Source organism: Osmia lignaria, chromosome 13 (assembly GCF_051020975.1).
Source record: "Osmia lignaria lignaria isolate PbOS001 chromosome 13, iyOsmLign1, whole genome shotgun sequence".
In the NCBI taxonomy this organism is placed as follows: domain Eukaryota; kingdom Metazoa; phylum Arthropoda; class Insecta; order Hymenoptera; family Megachilidae; genus Osmia; species Osmia lignaria.
In genome coordinates this window covers 8,347,676-8,368,127 of record NC_135044.1, presented here as the reverse complement: position 1 = coordinate 8,368,127, position 20,452 = coordinate 8,347,676, and the positions used below count along the sequence as shown (strand labels likewise).

At 43.7% G+C, this 20,452-nt stretch overlaps 1 protein-coding gene across 3 annotated transcripts in view; it reads right to left on the bottom strand.

Moving 5' to 3' along the window:
* The window catches only part of LOC117602038 (uncharacterized), a 62,870-nt gene that overhangs the window by 25,179 nt on the left and 17,239 nt on the right, over positions 1-20,452 (bottom strand). For all 3 annotated transcript variants that reach the window (XM_034319499.2, XM_076691754.1, XM_034319500.2), the window contains one exon: positions 1,699-1,863. In XM_034319499.2, coding sequence (XP_034175390.1) covers positions 1,699-1,863 — 165 coding nt within the window. The remainder of the gene's footprint in view (positions 1-1,698; positions 1,864-20,452) is intronic.

Below are 20,452 nucleotides of genomic sequence, written 5' to 3'. Positions count from 1 at the left end.
GACCAAAGTTCCATTATTGTTCGTGGCGCATTCAGAACGAGCTCTATTTCAACTTATTCAGAAATGATAATTGGAATAGAATTGTTAGAGACGCTTCAATGCGTTATTGTGTGCCTGGTTTAATACTGGAACGAGGAAGTTCGGTCAATCTGGTGACCCAGACCCGCTGGAAACGCGTTAGAACTTTACGTTTTGCCAGAGATTAAACTTGCTAAATTTAATTTTTCGTTAAAAATACCCGGAGACCGAGTGTCACGGGTGAATTTTTATGTCTATACATCTCGCAGTGGTTCGATGCAAACGACGAAACGACGCCGGAAGCGAACAGACGCGAGTAGAAATCGAGTTAGCCTGGAAAGCGAGTTAATCCGCGTCGGCCGCATGATGCCAGCGGGCGAACCAACTTTGATTGGCGACGAAACTTTGGATAATTGATGCGCGGCTTGTCGGATAGAATCATCTTTCGCTATTATAACATCCATAGAAATCACTCGTTAATAGAATCATCCGAATCCCCTTACGAAATTGCTACCCGAACCCTCCGGTTCCCACTCATACAGTAAATACAGTTAAGTACAGTAAAAGCTGGATATATGCAACAAACATTGGGAACCAGACGTTGCATATATCCAGTCGAGGTGTCTAATCTCGGGTTACACGCGACGAGCAGCCAAGCGTGAACGTAGAAAAGGACAGACGGTGGTGAAAAGAGAGAGGTCCGATGATCAAAGGAAAGAGCCGAAACGTATCGGTGTGACTAATACTAATTCAACTATAAAACTTTTTTATTTTTCACTTTTTTTTTATTGAAACTTATACTAACGCATTGGTGAAATTTTTCTGATTAAAATGGTACCAAACACGATATAGTTTCAATTATAATTACTTGCTAAAATTAATGTTAAAGGTTGGCGAAAAGCAACAGAGATCGAAAACAAAACCAGTCGCGGTGTCGGCTCTGATTTCAAAGGTTTCATTTATCCAAGCAAGGTGTCGATTCTGGGCATTTAATGTTGCATTTATCCAAGCGAGGTGTCGATTCTGGGCATTTAATGTTGCATATATTCAGCCGAGGTGTTGATTCTGGGCATTTAAACGTTGCATATATCCAGTCTACCTATTCTACGTTCGTACACAACATGCGACGTGTTGCATGTTGCATGTTGCGTGTTTGATGTATCTTTGGTGTACGGCCTGCCTTATACATATGTAGCCGAGGTATCAATTCTATATTGTTTATTTATTCTATTATCATTCTGTTATTACTGTTAGCTTGTAAATTACTTTAATTTTCAATAGGAAGAAACTGTCCGGTTTCATGGAAATCACGGGCTGCTTCTAACATCATAAAGCACCTAATTTGCAGTCAATAGTTCAGCAGCATATTCAGAATAAATAAATAAATAAATGAATATAATTCAAATCATATCGTGTTTGGTACCATTTTAATCAGAAAAATTTCACAAATGCGTTAGTAAAAATTTCATTAAGAAAAAGTTAAAAATAAAAAAATTTTATCGTTCAATTAGTATTAGTCACACCGATATTACGGTCGGATCATATTACACGGTTTCCTCGCCGAGCAGCTCGGTTCGGCTTAGGGGGATCCCTCCAAGTGGAGGGGATAGCGATGTTGCATATATCCAGCTTTTACTCTATCGATTAGAAAAATTGGTGAAACGTAAAGGCGGTACTCACGAGAACACTGTCGAGGCTCGTCGCTGCCGTCGCCGCAGTCGTCGACGACGTTGCACACCTTGTTCTGGGCGACGCAGCGGCCGTTGCCGCATTGGAACTCGCTCTGCCGACAGGAAAGCACCGTCGTCGCCATGAGAACGCAGATGAAAACCGGCCAATGCGTGTCTGAAACAGAATCAGTTTTATTTATTTATTACTCTTCTCTAAAAGATTTCCTCGTGTTTGCGCGGAACGGGTGGAAAGCAACCCCTCGTCGAAGCAAACAACGCATTCGTCTTCATAACTTCGCGAGAAACAGCGGGAAAATTTATCATTCTTTTTTCCCTTCCACTTTTTTCCCTTGATTGACGGTTCGATTATTTATAGCGACTGGGATGTTTATCGATAACGATTATTAATTGATTAACGCGAATGGTTAACATAAGGTTGTTTAGAAGAGGAAATGGCCCGGCTTCGAATTCCACTCGAAAATCCAATCGAGGAGACTATATATTACACGTAGGCAGAAATGTTTCCCTCTGCTATTTTTTTTTTTTTTTTTTTTGTTCAAAGTCTCTCTGGTACCTACTCGTAATTTTCCAGCACCCTCGAACGGAGAGTAGGTGACGCGAAAGGGGCGAAGTATTTATTTCTAGTGTCCTCGAACCGTTTAATTTTCCGCGGTGCTGTTCGAGTGGACCGAATAATTGGCCTCTGAAATTCTCGATTTTCGTCCCTCGCCTTTTACCCGTTCTTCTTTCCCCACCCTTCGTTCAGCCAGCTAGTGCTTCACCGATAGCGGTTGCTCGGAAAGAAATCGTTCGTTGTTTCGAGGATTCAAAAAACGAACGAGTATCAGTTATACAGGAGGATGGGAGGGGAGAAAAGTTCTGGGGGTGAACGTCGGAGGATTCTCGACTTCCGTCGGTTGACGACAGCATCGTAGCTTTCAATCGATACCGGAAATCGAGAGGACGTGGCTCGATATCCGTTTCTTATCGATTCTAGCTCGCTTCGCTTCTAATACCACGAAATTCTTAAAAGCTCCTCTTTCAAAGATATTCGGAAATTTTTGTTAATAACGCTAATGGTGGATCAGTTTGATGAGCATTAATCGATCGATGAATGCTAGTTGGATATTTATTGCCGGTAATCGTCGCAATCCCTGTAGCTGCAAGTTGAACGTCATTTGAATCTGAATGCGGAACATCATAATAGCCGTAGCTTTCGAACAAGGTACGCCCCTATGCCGTCAAAGTTTCCCGTGAATTTTCCTTCGAGGGAGCGAACAACAGCGTACAGGAGAACGCGGCAACGATGCAACTTCGATCGAGTTCCAGATCGATGTTATATTCTACGAGCAAAAGTTACCAGCTGCTATTAGTTCCCTCGTAACTTTGCCGATCTTGTTTCCACCGAAAGAAATTCGGCACGATCCGATTTCGCGGAAAATTGGCCCGTTACCCAGGCGTCGAAGGTGGCGTTAAAAATATTTTTCAACATTTTTATTTCACTTCCGAGCCCGATCGAGTTTCGAACAACTCGGAGGAGATGGAAGAATTTCTTGCCGAGCCGAGAGAGAAAGAGAGAGCACTTAACGCTGCGTCGTCGATTCTCAGACACTTGGCCGTTGCTTGATCAATATCCGTGGAAAGAAATAGGTCGCTCTTATTTCCGGTCCCCGGTGATTCCATTTCAAAGTTCAGTTCAACGCTCTGACCGGCAACAGGCTTGGAATATCTTTGAAAATCACCTCGCAACTTTAACCCTTCAAAGATGGATCGTTGGAACTTGTCCGAACCGACTGCTACCATAAAACGGAAGTATGAAAATCGGATAGCTACCTGATTGAAATATTTTCAGCCAGCTGCTATCCGAAAAATTAATATCGCTTCTTTTTCAACTGCAACTTTTCTTTCAATCGACAGCTGTGAAATCAACATTTTTTCCATTCACCTGTCAGAAGACCGCTGGTGAATCGAACAGTTTCTTTACCTTCTCTCGCGATAGGACTTTCGATAACGTTGTAATTCGGTTCGAGCCAGCACGGAGAAGGAGAGAAATTTCTGTCACCGTCGCATCTGTCCGGATATTTTCAAATGTTTCTCGTTCCCCGAGAAGACGCGAGTTGGCGATAAAAGCGTCAGGACGCTTTTCGTCACGGGCCAGGGGACAAAAAAGGCCTGGAAAGCAGGCCTGTATCTCTATTCCAAAGCCTACGCGGGTCGGCGTTCTTTATCGTGGAAAACGACGACAAAAGCCGGCCAGAGGCTGAAACCATCGTGGAAAATAAAAAAGAAAAATGAAGAGAGAAAAATGGGATCGAAAAAACTTGCCAGTTCGCGGATTTTTACGTGGCAGATACTGCGGGCAAGAAACACGAACCTCCCTTTAGACGTTTTAACCCGTTCAGGGATGCTTGCAATGAAAATCATCGATGTTTCATTACTCGGTCGTCTTACGAGCAATCTCTGCCACGTGGAAACATTCTATTGCGACAGATTCATCAGGCTGTCACCGTGGCCTGTTATATTCCGGGAACAATGCTGTAATTAAAATCTTCCGTCTCGTTCTGTCGCAGGACGTACGCGGCAAATTATACGTAGATTTCATAATGGATCCAGCAGGCAGGAAGTCGCGGAAGCGTTAAGGGCCATCAGATCGCATTATTACATTAATCGCAGTCGTTTCTGGATTAACGAACGCTGAGAATTTTTGCTGCTCAGCTTTCCCGTGAATTATATCTTCTCCGTTCACGACTCTCGGATTTAATATCCGGATTTTTCATACCGAACGAACGTGTTCGAAGGATTTACGGGTACGAATTCACCAGACGCGAACAACGAGCTTGTAAATGAAGAGGAACGAGAAGAAGAGCTGTTAGACGAATCAAGGTGTTTCCCGAATGGAAAAACGTCGAATAGCCGCGAGTGATAGGGAGAAGATAAAAATAAAAGGAGGTAGCCGCGAGGCTGCTTCTCAGCCGATACGGAAGACAGCGAAATAGAATTCTTGTTACCGTCGCCTACGGCTTCCTTTTCGAAACTTTCCACTTCCTTTGAGAAGGCAGTGTCGCCCGGGAAACGCGGAAAAATTCCTTTCTTCGACTGCCCTCCGGGATACCTCGCGGTTTTTACTTTCGTCCTTCGCGATTCGCGAATTACCTCCGGACGAATCGGTGAAGATAAATCGCTCGAATTTTTTTGAATTCACCTCGGTGTTCGTCAGTCGTAGCGGAAGGTAGTAGTTGCGGCGACGGAAACCCCCAAGCTTCCTCGAGGTCGAAACGGAAACGGATTTCCTTAATCCGAGTTCGTTACTCGACGCGACGCGACGATTTTGCGGCCGTCGCGTCGCGTCGCGACGTTTAAGCCTGCTGACCGGATCACTCGCTTCGTTTCATCTTCGAATCCTACTAATTGTTTCGAAAAGTATCGAAAATTATCTAAACATTTATTTTCGTCAAATTGAACAGTAAGGATTCGATTAATTCCATTCGAGCAGAGAAAGAAAGTTTCGTTGTTTCCAGCCGAGTATTCAACGCGAATACGCTTCGATCGAAGTCCCAGCCGGCCGATAAAATAATTCCAAGAGAGGACGGAATCGGTTGCGGTATCGGCGTCGCGTCGCGTGATATCGGCAAACGCGTTACGATTACTTTAACTGCTCGCTATATCCCGGCCGTGAATTTGAAGGCTCGTTATCGATCCAATGTCGCGATATTATTAACCAAACTATCGTCCTTTCCGTCGTCGAAACGAAAGGAGGTAAAGGAAATACAGGGTGTTTCGTTTAAAACAGGCCACCTAAATAGCCCTTCTATCTCTGAATATACAAAAAATGTTTCTGACGTAATCTAAATGGTTTCAAAAGACGAATCAGATGGAAGGATCGTTTTTTCTAGGTCACTCGTGTTTTTTACGTATGTACACACATTTTCTGTTGTTGTATGTTATAGCAAATATTATTGTGCATTCATCCATGTTTAATAGCACGAGCTTGAAGTGACCGTGGACTCTAAAATTTAAACACGAGTGACCTGAGAAAACGATTAAAAAATTACAATTTATAAAAAACGGTTCTTCCATCTGATTTGTCTTATAAAACCATTTAGATTACGTCAGAAACATTTTTTGTATTTTCAGAGATAGAGGAGATATTTAGGTGGCCTGTTTTAAATGAAACACCCTGTATATACAGGGTGTTCTACAACAGGTGGGCAAAATTTTAAGGGGTGATTCTAGGAATCAAGAATAATGAAATAGCGTTTGCAGCTTTGTTTTCCAGTAATTAACGTTTAAAAATTCGAATAAAAAGCGCCTGAAACCTGCAATCCGCTCAGCACCGACGACTGAACGTCAGATCAGCAGGGGAAGGTACAGTCATAACCAAGAATCGTTGAATAGTAGAAACTTACCTCGTGCTATTCTGTTTCTCGGTACTGCGGCATTCGGCTTCGATTCTTGGTTATGATTGTACTGGAGACCCCTGCTGACCTGACGTTCAGTCGTCGGTGCTGGGCGGGTTGCAGGTTTCAGGCGCTTTTTACTCGAATTTTTAAACGTTAATTATTGGAATACAAAGCCGTAAACACTATTTCGTTATTCTTGATTTTCGTCTTATTTCGATCCCTAGAATCACCCCTTAAAATTTTGCTTGTTAATTATTGGAAAACAAAGCCGTAAACACTATTTCGTTATTCTTGATTTTCGTCTTATTTTGATCCCTAGAATCACCCTTAAAATTTTACCCACCTGTTATCGAACACCCTGTATATGTAGGTAAGTCACCGATCGATTTCTCAAGCTGTTCACATTGATTGTTCCACGCTTTAATTTTGTACCTGAACTCTTCAGTGATCCAATAACGATATTTTCTTTCATGTTTGCTTCGTTACTTCCTGAACGTCGCGTCGTATAGATGAAGTTTCTTTGAAGGGAACAGACTATTCGCCTCTCGAATTTCTTCGTCGAAATCGTATCCGGTGACGTTTACCTGCTTCGTTACCTTCGCAAATCACCTTTCAATTTGATCGCCAGCGAAACAATATTAAAAACTAACTATCCCTGAATCGATCAATTTCCTGTCGAAAGGATCAACCATCTTGCGAGACGCGTTAGACGTTCGTCATAGGTCTCGATTCAGCAGGATGACGCAAAGGGAGGGTAAATTAGTCCGAGGAGAGAGATGCAGACTCGCGTAATCGAATTAATTTCCTCAGTCAGTCGGGTATGCGTCGATTTAGCGAGGCTCCGAAGATCCTCGAGGACGTTTCGACGGAAGTGCTCGACAGTCGGTGGTTACAATCGCGTATTCGCGTTAGACAGACGAGACAGATAGACAGCCTTCCGGTTGATTTAATTGGCCGCGAGAACAATGCCGACTGATAAGACGAGCCTGTGCGGCTATTAACTCGGCTAGTCGATTTCCGCCGATTCGATACCTCGATATTCGAGGCAATTAGAAAATTTTCCAGGAATTTCGGAGGATTAATTGTTAAGGCGGGTAAATTAACCCTCGCGAATAGGCAACTGTGCAGTAGACAAAATTCTCTACGTTTCTTACCGAATAAATGTCCCCTGGTACGTTAGAAAAATTCCCAGCTACCAAGTTAGTCGACCGTGCGTCGATTTACTTCCTCCGTTACTTCTCCCTCGAATCTTTAATTCCGTTCGTTAATAACACGAGTGTCGTCCGTGATTCCAAGACCGGAGTCGAACTCGGAATTTCATTATCCGGCCGACTACTTTGTTACGCGCGATCGTGCACGAAAATGAGAGGGGAAAAAAGCAGGAGAAGAAGAAAACGAAGAAGAAGAAAGAAGAGGAGGAGCTGGAGGGATAGGTCTGTTATCCTGGCGAGAAAAATAGGAAAAGGTCGATTTAATCGAGATCCGAGGAAGACTCGAAGATTACAAGCAAACCTCGGAATGGTCGTTCATCGACGCTTCTGCCGGATAAATTGCGGCTAGAATGATTTAGGGAAGCATTTATCCCCCCTCTCCCCAAGGGAATATTTCTTCTTTCTACGTGACTCCTTTTTAATCTTGTTAATTGAACTCGTAAGTATTCATGAAACGAGTAATAATTTTCCTATCGATAACTAAATCGTTTGATTAATTATTCTCCTTCCAACTACGAATCGGGTGTAGAAATTTTGCGAATACCATTCATCTTCAATTATCGAAATCCTTTCGAATCTCCAATTACAAAGAAACCGCAAGTTTGTTACTGAAAGTTGGAAAGGATCGGTAGGAATAGAGAGTTGGAAAGGCAGATAGCCAAGCCGAGGTGAAAATCTACAAGAAGGAAGGCAAGAGGTTCAGGATGAGGGTGTTTGAGAGATAAAGGGAGAGGTTTCAAGGCACGACACGGCTGCTGGTGGCTGCTGGCTGCTGACGGAACAATTTCGTCGTTCTATCAGAGGGACGTTGCAGCCACCGATGTCCCAAGGGGTGAAAAGATGGAACCAGCAATCGATACCTAATACTTCGCCAGTTTTCGATCACATTTTTTCATTACGCTATCTTCTGTTTTCCAGCAAATTTTTTATTTATCTATTTTAAACTTAATCGCGTTTGTAGGAAATTAAATGATGAATAAGAGAAATGAATGAAGATAGAAAATTGAAGCTCGACTTGGAAATGTTTCTCTGATTCTGTGAGATCGTCGAACGGAAAGTTGGACATTTTCCACGGACTTTTCGCAGGTAATCGAAAGCGTTGCAGGGAGAAGTTTGCTGACTCGAGCGGGACTTTCGAGCTCGGCGGACTTTGAACAATGGTAGTTTGTACCGTGGTGGATTTAATTGAATAGAAATTAGAGCATCGATCAGTCTGGTGTAGAGGCGTAGTTGAACCGTTCCGTTCGTTTACCTGGAACACCACCTGCTGTTCCATCATTTTCCTTTTTCATCGATACCAACGATTAATTAATCGCGCATAATCACTCTAACAATCCACCTCCCCGACGAATAATAAGAAATCGAATCGAACAGTCCAGGTAAAGTTCGTTAAATTTTGTTCGATTAAAACGTTCGCGAAAATATTGGGAACAAACGATCATGGAAAATTTCGTATCCAACTTGAATTTCGATGAAAGAAAATTGCAATTAAACGACTGAATTTTCACTTAATTATCTTAGATTCTACCTGTATAATTAGGATTAATTAATACGTCGATTGACTCGATGAAAAGAGAAATCTATTGAAAATTTACGGAGAGTTAATTTTCAAATTTAACTTTTAGCTTCTTTGAATTATTATTCAAATTGATATTACGTGTCAGGCGCAAATATTCTGATGTATAATTTAAAATTTGAATCTTTAATTGATTAATAAAATATTTCGTAAGTACCGAATGCAGTCTCTAATTTCACAAAAACCAAAGAGTTGTTTCGTTTTTTCTCTTTTATTTGCAAGATTGATCGACTTGCCAAGCGTGGAGGAAGAAGCAGCAGTTTGAAAAGAGCTTCGGAAAATCTATTTCGCGAAGCGAGCATGTAGAAAAGACGAGAGTAGCTTTCGACTAGGCAATAATGGAGCGAAACGCACCTTTTTATACAGAGATATATAGATATTCTCGGCAAGGATTTTTATTTGCTCGATCCTGGGCCAACATTGATATCATAGATCATCATCTAGTCCAGCAGTTCAGTTTGATTTATTCAAAGAATGTGAATTCGATATACCCAGTCGAGTTCGTCGGGATGTACTATGCAGAGATGAGAAGATGACTACTAGCGTGACGGGAGAGGGGAAAAAGGGAGCACTTGGCACGTTCCGCCCTCTCCCCACCTTTCGATCCTCGCGTTTAACCCTCGCAGGACGGAGGATTTAGGTAGCCAGCATTTGCAAAATCGAATATCCTGATAAAAAGGGAGGATACAGCTGTTTTCGAGTATCCAAGGTGGCGGGTAACGAGGCCGCGTGCAAGAATAATGAAATGCCAAGATCTTGACAAGTGATCGTCGTTCAGACATGGAACAAAGTCAGGAGGGTACTTTAGGGAGAGAAAGAGAGGGGATAACTGTAATATGTCAGAATGTTTCAGAGGAGAAAAGGGAACGCATTCCACGGGATAAATTAATTTTAACGAACAACCAGTCCTACTTCTTCCCTGATTAAGCGCAGACACGCGATCCCAGCTGCTCTTCAGGACCGATCGATCGTTTGACGAGATTGTTGAATTTCGATGGGGGAACAAGAATGCGGGAACTCGGCTCCCTTTCACTGACAATCATTTCGAAGGGAAAACGAGATAAAATTGAAAAAGATGGTAATCATTCGAACAGTTGTCAATGAACGACGTGGAGAGCCCTCGGTTCTACATTTTTTTTTCAGTAAGTTATTGATGCGATGAATAATTTTATTTTTTTTCTTTACAATTATTTACACGGAATTTTTATTAATTTTATTGTTTGGCTAATATTTGCAAGTTGTACGAGTGAATAGTTAATCCGTTAGGACCGTGTGCACCGAGGTGATCGAGTTTCATCGGTTTTCAAGCGATTGGAATATCGTGTGACGAGAACCATCCACTACTCTTTGATATACCGTTTCTGTTCCCGTAATGTATTGTAAAATAATAGCTTTTTTCAGCACGTTGTTGCGCGACGATAGACACTCATGTCGGACCGAATCGATTGCTCTCCTGTTCATTTGTTTAACACGAGTTTTCAAATTGTTTTAGTTTTATCCTTGAAATAACTGTGAACGTTATAAAACAAGGTATGCGACAATTGTCAGAGAAATACCAACAAACAACAATGATTTATAGCGTTTAGAAAAGAAGCAATGTCGGTAGAAGAAAAGCAAAAAATTGTAGGATAGAAGAGTAATAATGGGAAAAGAGGGTTGTAATTTTTCTGAAATATCTGGTAAGAAGAAAATAAGCGATAGTAGGGATGGTGGAAAGTGAGAAGGGAGTTTGCCAGTGTGTTGATGGCAGTCGTTATGGATCGCCGACGGTAACAAGCAATTTATTCCACGAGCCGGTGGCTCGAGCTATCGCGAATTGTTGTCTGCCCTCTCTATGGGACACACTCCTGGCTATACATCGTATTATTGTCATAATACATCAGCGAGCGGGTTTTCGTTTTCCCTCCCTCGTGAATTCGAAACGTTGGCCCTGTTCCATCGATGAAAATGCACGATTCCAGGGAAATAGTTGCGACGCGACGCGACGGTAGAAACGTTGAACAACCTTCAATACCATCTCCCGATTGTTTACTTTCCGCGGACTTGGACTTTTCTGTTCGACGAACCCCCTCGAACGAAACAATGGATTCTATGAATGAACGAGAAAGAACAGGGATAAAGCTATTTCTATGGGACACGTCAGGCTGCTGCCTAATTTCAAGTAACACCGGCCATAAATCTTTCTCCTCCCATTAATCATCCCACGCGGCTGGTTTCGTAGCAGAAAAAATAATCCTCGACTTCTGTTTGAGGTAAGAAATAAATTTGTGAAACGTTAACTCGATTGATCCTTCTCGAGTAAAGAGAAGAGAGGAAACGGTAGAAAATGTTGGGAAAAGAATGGAGGAAGGACGGGGGGAGACGATGGGTGCGATGCAACGAGGGCAAACAAAGAGTGGAAAGCCGCAGGAAATTGCTTTCTGCCTGAAACCCGTTGGGGCTGCGTGAAATCTAGGTGAATGTCTGCGTAGACAGGCTCGGAAAGCGACCACGCGAAAATTTTCGCCTGCCAGCCTCGATACGCGATCAAACTTATATTTTACCCCTGATAACTTTCTTGATCTTTAGTATCCATCCACGTTTCACTTGCCATCGCATCCGCTCAAACACGTTTCGTGACGATGCAACTAATCCTCGGGGAAAAGCGAACGAAACACTGCTGATTGTTAATTTCAAGTAAGTCATCATTTTAGAAGTAGAAGTAGAAGGGGAGTGTGTTTAGTCGGATAAGTGGACGAGGTAGGGCAACGAAGTAGAAGTAGAGTGTGCTCAGTCGGAGCAAGTAGAAGGAGGGTGTGTTTGGTCAGACGATGGGATAGGCGGTCGAACGAAATAGAACAACAGTGCAATTAATCGGACGTGTGGAATATACATATAAGTACCAGCTGGGTTGAAGCGGAGTGTCGATTAAAGTAGAACAGGAGGACGCATAGTCAGGCAAGTGGCGCGTGCAACCGAACCAAGTAGAACAAGAGCATATTTAGTCAGGCGAGTAGAGTAGCTGACCGAATAAAGTAGCACAAGAGCGCATCTATGCAATATATTTTAGCAAAGTCGAATAGAGGAGTGTTGTTTAGTCAGACGAGCGGAGCTTGTCGTCAATTAAAGTAGAACAAGAGGATATTTAGTCAGAGCGAAGAAGGTCGAGAGTGTATTTAATCAGAGGAGGAAAACACGCAATAAAATTGTAAGAGAAGCACGATACGTCGATCAAACGAGTGGAATGAAATTGTAAAGCAAACTGATCGATCGGTGCCACGGTGAATAGTCGTTGAATCCTTCGGGCACGAAGAATAATTATGGTTTGCCAATTAAATTAATTGGCTGTCTGAAGGGGTCGGTTGCGGCTGGCATTCGAATAAAGCTTGGACGAAAAGGTTCGGGTCCCGTAGGACTTGGCCGACCGCAAATAGGTATAAATCTCTCAATTCGAAAGCGCATACCTTGATCCTGCCGTTGGATTTTAGGGAATCTTCTTGCCGTTATCTTTTATGCCATTTTAAGTGTGTAAATCGATGCTGGCTGAGAAGCGATCAATGAAATTGTCAAATAAACCGAAAGACAAACTCCGAGTCAGCGCAGGATTAATTAAAAGACTTCTCGTTGGTAGAATCGAGATCGGTACGATTCGAATCGTACATTTAATTAACCAGAAACAATCGCGAAACAATCTCGCCGAGCTTTGCCAGGAACTTCTAACGATTTCGATCCAACCGCTTTGGAATAATTACAAGGATTACTTCTGCGAATCAGTCGCCGCTTGAATAAAACAAACCCGATTAGGATAAGTTATTTAACGCTTTTCATAGATACGTATAATAAATCCTCGAGCTTTTAATGAAATTTCGTTAAAAAGTACACCACCGCATCCCCTGTCGATGTTATATACTTCACGATATTGAAATTTTCCCGGAAGTTTTATAAATCATGTTTCGACTAAAAAGTGATTTAAAAAAGGAAGCAAATTCGTTACCTCGTTACTTCGACGACAAAGGATTGGCTCGTCGAGAATTTGTGTTTGCTTAGGTAGGTAATCCTTTTCAAGCGAGGCTGGGCCGGATATGCCGTTTGTCCGTAACGGTATTACGCGAGTTCCGGAGATAGTAAGGATCAGGTTACACGGAATGCCTTTCGGTGGAGGATCGTTTGCAGGGTGGTAACGCGGTTGCTAAAGGTCACGTAACCGTACACGTAATTCCCGCCAGGCACATCCTACTCCGCTGTGCTTCTCTCCAAATGCGCGAATCAATTACAGTCACCTGCGTTACTCTTGCAATTACCATTCTGCAGTCGGCTTCGCGCTGGCTAACTAAAATCCAACTTTCCAAATTACGTGTACGCAGGCTGTGAAATACGACACGGTTTCGTTGCTGCAAACAAAAACGACCCGTTTCTCGTCTCGTCGCGTCGCAACGCGTCGTTTCGCCTTCGCTACCGGATCGTTTACTCTGTTAATCTTCTGCAATACTACCTAATTTTACTGATTTTCTCAAAAGTACCTCTCTCTCTCTCTCGTCGAATGCTCGAAATGAAATTTCTTGGAACTAACAAGGGGTAAGCGAGACGTTAAGGAGCACCAATTTGCTTCAATTAACACGATCACAGGAGATTTCGAAAATAATTAGTTGGTAACCATTGTACAGCGCAAGTTTTTCGTATAATTTATATCTCCTGTTAAAGCCTCTTTCTTCTGGCAAGAAATGTAATTGGATTTTTGTTGCGGTTGATAATTAGAGAATTATAGCGGTTCTCATTTGTCTGGTACGAGATATAAATTAGAAACGGTCTAGTCGAATTAACGCGCAGTGTTCGGGGCTGGTGTTGCCAGCCATGCCAGGTACATTTCTCTCTCTGTGGGATACGCGTGATTTATGCAACCGTACACTCGATTGGCTGATTCGAGGTGCTGATTATTCCTGAAATTGCAGTTGCTGCAGAAACTAGACTCCATTCGCCATTACTCATTTCGTATCGCGCGTAACGAGCAAACTTTTTATCATTGAGCCTCGAATTTAATAGAAACGATTTTTTCTTATTTTCTTTAACGTTACACCTTCCTTCGACCGCTTTCATTTGTCGCAATTAAATGAGTTGGCCACGTGGACGCAGCGAGAAGTCTCGTGACTGGAATGCACGGTGGTCGGTTGCACCGCCGCGTCGGTTCCATGCACTTTGAATCTTAATGGCTCGATTTGTATTCACAACGAGGGAATGAATTTTTCATCGACGCACGAAGGGAACGGCTGGGACGTCGCGACGCCCTCGACGCTTCAAACCCCAACCAAGATGACCGATCACCAGCTTTCCCCCACCGTCTTGATTCAATTTCTTTCGTTCAAGTTCAAAGCCCTTGAAAATCACAGAGCTCTCCTTTCATTTTTCCCAAGTACGGAACAACCGTACTACGATGCCTCTTGGATTTATTATTTATAGCCGTTTCTTTTTTTCCCACCCCCACGACCGACAAACTTTTCTCAATAAACATTACGAAGCCACGAAAGTGGCCCACCTTACGTGTTCCAGGACTCTTTCCTCCTTCAAACTTCCCTCGTTAATTAAATCATTTTTATCCGAACGTCAGTCGGCGAATCGATTTACAAGATGATTTAAGTTCTCGAATGGAAGAAACGAAAGGTCAGACCTGATCTTATACCTTTCTTCGATCTACTGACGTGGAAAATTGATGTAGAAATATTAAAGACGTTAACCTGGGCCAGCGTTTTTGCCAATAATAGAGTATTATTGTTACCCACGCGTCTACGCTTCAAAGATAAATAAAAATGAAGGGTATCGATGGAAAAGTAGTCGCAGCGTAATATACGTACGACGCGACGCGACGGCGCAGCGGTATCGGTAGGTCTGACCGCAAACATCCGAAACTACTTCGCCGACCGAACGTTTGCTGCTTGGTCTGACCAAAAGCATCCGATTCCACTGATTCTCTTCCCGATCGTGGACGCTCAGAACGCGGTTTTAACATCCTCGAACCACGAGCATCTATTACCTTGAAACTCTCATTGTCAGTCCGATGCTCGCTTCCTTTTAACATCTCTCCAGCTGTGACCTCTTTCTATTTATATTTCCATTTTTATTTCTATGAAAACGATTAACCTATCGTTTCGATTACCATTGAAATATTAGAAAAATTCAAATCTTTTCAGTTTTCTAGCTGAAGAATATATGTACATATATTCTATTGTTAAATATTCGTCTGAAAATTCACTTCCACCGATCCGTAGCAAACAAACTCAATATCCGCTCGGTTGGTCGAAAGTTACAGCCTCGGGGAACTTCTATCGCGGTTAGACTCGATATACAGCTTGCAACTGGTTCGATATCCGCCATTCTAATCCGTCGTTCCAATTAGACGCAGGGATCCAGATAGTCGGCCGAACTTTTCCCCTGTTCGCTGCCACTCGATCCGCTGTTCTCGTATTGTTCCCGTTAATGGTCGGCTAATACGATGAACAAAAGGACCCCCTCTCGGAAAGTTACAATTAATTTATGCCGTGCGCCAGGCAATGGAAAGTAAACCACGGCTCTGGTTTCGCGGTTCCGTGATTCTCGTGAAAATTCGCGGGGAGAAAAGGCGAAACACAGTCGCGCCACTTTTTCACCGGCGAAATTTAATCGTCTACTTTTATTAGAACACGCGTTATACGAAAGCTCCGAATATTTCGAAATAATATGAAAATTATTTTCTAATTTCTACACTCGCTTCAGTGTTTGCCTGGTAATCAAGGAGCCTAGATGAATATCTCGTTATAAATGCAAGGGGTTGAACGTGTCCCAACTAACGATCTCGCAACGCCATGATCACTTTACTGTGAGATATTAAGCGACCTCGTAAACCGAGGCTTTTGGACAACCGCCGAGCTTCTAATCTCTTATTTGTCCGTTCCCGGTGCGGGAGGTGTTGAATTTCTCTGCAGGGAAAATTAGTATTTCACTCTGTTCGCAATCTGGAGGAGCACAGCGTCTCTTACCGCGACGGATAGAAGTATCATTTACGGTGTTGCGTAAGAAATAGGGAGGCGAATTGCCGATAAACAGTCAAGGTAGAAACGGCGGATAGATAAGGGATGGTGGAAAAAGTTGCAAGGAATGAGATAGCGGGACAAACAACGCGGCTCCGAAAGAAACGCAAGAAAGAGTCGAAGAAGTCGCAGAGAAAGGGAGAAAGAGGGTAGCAAGCAGACGAGAGAGAGAGCAAAAGCCCTGCTCGCGTTCTGGGGCTGGATCAATACCACTACCACGAAATCGTGACGGGATTCACCAGCTACTCGCACACCAACGAAATCTTCCTGTCTTTCTACCATATCCACCCACGCACTTATGCAATTATACATTTCTTTCCGCAATATAAGGAGTAATTTTTCAAGTGATAAAAAGTTTAATTAAAAGTCAACGACACCGACGGGTTTGTATTATAATTTTCACGACGAGAGTCGTGACAGTTGGTGAAAAATCACGATTTATCCTTAGCGCGAAACCGTATTCCAACGGCAATCTCCTTCTTTTATACTTTTGTTTTTCGGCCTTGTTTTCCCGCTTTCCGTAACCCCTTCCACTTCCTCTTCTTCGTCGAAGCCCGGGCTTGCACCTTGACGTTGCAAGCCGGGTATACCACGAATTAAATTACACGGGATCCGGGTGCCGACTCTTTGTGATATACACGCTTGCTTACTTTCCTCCACCCACCACCGCCAACCGACGCTGCTTTCTCTCCCGACTTTTGCTTTCCCAATCTTTTCCATCCATGTATTCAAGTATTTCGAAAAGTCGTCGATAAATTTCGCATTTTGTTTCGGTAATCAAACCAAATATTATCTACAATTTATTTCGATTAACGCTTCGTTTTTCCAAGCTTGTTTGTTTCCCAAATATTTGTCTATTTTCAGAGGAAAACCGTTTCACTCGCTAATTCTACTTTGTAATAACGATCATCGAGAAAATTTCAAAGTGTATCCTTTCAATCAACCGTCCCATTGAAGGTGGCAATCACGAAGCGGTTCTTTCTTTGACTGATCGTAAAGTGTGTGTAACGCATCGAGTTAGAGTTTCGGCGTGTACGTGCGAGAGAAAGGTTCCGGTAGCCGGGTAAAAGACGAGTTACCTTTCTGGAAAGGTGGTAGAAAAGCTTTCTATTCGCGTTCGTTAACGAAGCCATCGGAAATTCGCCGGTTTTTCGCGTCGACGAACGCGTTCGTTACACACCGAGAACCGGACGAGTTTGCAACCTGCTCGTTCACCTTTGATTTCTCGCTCGATATTCTCGCCAGCGAGACAGGCACAGTCGGAGTCGAAAGTCGATACGGCGTGGCTAAACGCTTTGTGCACGACCGGCAAACGAACGTACAAAGGAAATACGGTGAAATAAAAGTGTCGATCGGTACCCTAGAAGAAACTTGTTCAACGCGTTCGCGTTCGTTGCCTGTGTTTCTCTATGAAAGAAAATGACTCCAAGTCTTGTAAAACGAATGACGTCGTGACTGGAAAAAAGTTCTCTTTGAAAACAGCCTCTACTTAAAAATATTCCCAACGATAGGTATATTTCAATGGCGGAACGTGTCTATGCATCGGCGACGATGTTCAGATCGTGCAAGTGTAATTTAAATGGGGCTCCAACTATGCCGAAGCTTACTTATCGCAGGAATTTAATTAAGCAGATATTGATTGACTAACCATCGGTGCTAGCAAAACTGAGGAATTTCCTGATGGAAGCCGAGCTATCGATACACCAACATACTTCTATTAAACTGAACACTTTGTATTTTGTATTTTAAGATGGTATCGTAGCGAGTGCGACCTTCGTGATGTAACGCGAGGGGGTTGAAGATAAACCGGCAACGAAGTGGGTGGTTCTCGAGGTAGACGAATAAATCTGGTGGTGGTCATAATGGCTTAATGCGGCTAGCCACGCCATCTTATTACGATGAGCGATCGTCGTCTACGCCATTATTGCCAGTCTAGATTAGCGGTTCGTCGAGCAAACAGCCAGTTATTTTGTGAAAGTTTCCGATATTTTCCTGCTTGAATACGATCTCGCGTGATCCTCCTATTTCCCGATTAATTGGAAAAAGAAGCACAGAAACGGTGGAGGGGAAAGTCGATGAAAGAAAGCCGATCGAGGCGAGTAACAGCTAAACGAAAGGTCTTTTTCTTTATTCCCCATGCTTTTCGGGGTGGAAAGAGAAGGAAGCGAAGAGAGAAGTTAATAGAGGAACGGATAGACGAAACGGATAAATAAACGAACAAATACATAGAAGGAGAAAGGGAATCCATCTGGCGGCTGGCCACGACTCAAAGGTTTACCCTCCTGTATGCCAGGAGGGATGCAAAACGCTCGAACCCCTGGCGTTTCAATGCTCGCTACGCTCCTGGATAACGGACAGGGCCGAGACGTTATTCCCCAAAGCGGCTTGGAATCCCTTTGAGTCACCGTCAGTCGTGCTTCCTCCCTCAAACCGTCACTAAAACGGCCAGCTTCTCGGAAAATTAATCGACCCCCTTTTTCCTTTTCCTTCTCGTTGGAAATTGTTCGCTGGAATCTGGTCGACAGACAGAAACATTGCGTTGAAATTGGAAATATTTGAAACAATCTTTGTACCGTTTCCATTTCACGGCATCGCGTTTCCAAAGCTGATCGTTCAATCCCAAGCCTTTGACTTCCAATGAAAGTCAACAAGGTATCGGCTTAAAAAAGCATCGATTCGTTTCCAGGAGGTACAAGAACATCAGCAAGAAAAAAGAAAAGAAATAGAAAGAAACATCGACCCTGTCGAGGATCAGAGGAAAAGAGGGAGGAAGTCTGGACGTTGGAGGATTTCGTAAGTAAGAAAGCTTCGATCCTGGAAGAGCAGCCTCGAGTCTACGGGTAGAGGGGTTGTTCGAGAGGACAGGGTATTTCATTGAAAGTAGGAGAACGTCGTGGAAACACTGGCTGGAGAAAAGTCGATGGGACACGAGTTTCCAGCTTTCCGCGTTAAAACGTGTCGAGACTGGGTGAAACATAGCAGGGGTTGCGAAAGGGTTGGCAACGCGGGGGAGGAAGAAGATAAAAGGCAGCGAGAGATGGTGGAACGAGGTGAAAAGAATCGGCAAGAAAATAGAGGGTAGATGGACGAGGAGAGAAAAGAAGGTGGGTGAAAGGGAAAGAGATGGTTAAGAAGAAGGAGACGGAAGGAGGAATTGCAAAGGGGAGGTCGAAAGAATGGGCAAAGTTAAGAAACGGAACGATTCGTCCGAGAAAAAGGGAGTTTCGGTCTCTTTAAATCGTCCCCGCGAATTCGAGCATTCATCCCTCCGCACCCTCGGGCGAACACCCTCCAACCCTCCGACGAACCATCCTGTTTGTTCGACCACGACGAAAGCAATAAATACGGAGACTCGGCAACTCGCAGCCGGAGGATTCTAAGAACTTGTATTCCACTTTAATTCCACCCCCACCCTCATCCTCGCCGACGCGTCGTTTTTTACCTCTTTCCTTCTTTATTCCTTCTTTTTCCGCGCCAACACCTGAGTTCCGTTTCGCGATAACCGTTCGTCTTTGGCCGAGCTTTGGAAACCGTTCTACAACATCGTTCTTGTAAAAAGAAGAATACACCACGAGGAAAATGGGAAGAAGTTGTTTAGAAAAAAAAAAAAAAAAAGAAAAATTATTCTTCGGCGGGATAACTTTCGGCACACCGCGTATGTAGGCAACGGTCCAAAAGCAAGCACGTTAACGATCAACCCGAAAAGCATTCAACCCCCGTGTGCAGTCGTTTAACCGTCGAAAAGTGAACGTTTCGCCGCGAAAGGCAACCCCCCTTTTACCTCGCCGCAGCCCCGGCTCACGATCCTCCGTGACCAGGGCCATTAGCAAACTTGAAATTGAGCCGATTTACGGTGATGCCAGGCTCGCCGAAACCTGCTGAAAGACGAACGAAATAAATAGACGAACTCGGTTGCAGATCGGCAGGGAGGAAATCGAGTTACCCGATTTCGGAGAAACATTCCAACGAAATGGACTTCGAGGTTGTACGTTTCGCTAGCATTCCGTGAAACTTGTATCCCTGCGAACGAGGGGGCTCGTTTTATTTGCCAATTCGATCTATCCCATTCTCCGCCATCGAACGTTAAGCGAAATCCGAAAGCTCGTTAAAATCGCAAGTGTACTTCTTCCGAGTATCGTTAAAACATCATCATCCCGTATTTTGTCGGGGCTGAACGGCGAGAAGCGGGGGGTAAGAAGGACAGTTGGCGAAAGAATTCTTCCCTGTTATGAAAAACGTTGCTCGCCAAGTGGGTTAAGAATTGACCGAGGATAAAAAGGGGGATGGAAAAGGAAGTGGGAAGGGTGAGAAAAGAGGGTGGAGGGTTGGCTGAAAAACGGCAGCCACGACTGCGTCAGTCGAAAACGATCGAGTTCGGCCAGCCTCTGCGGCTGTGCCGTCGAGCTATGACGCAATCCGAGTGTACTGTATAGAGTACTATATAGGGGTGCACAATGGCCCGTATCTGGGTCGTGGTGTCGCCCTGATTCTGCAAGCCCGGTGTGCCTGGAAAATCGCTACGATATCTAGCAGGCCGGTG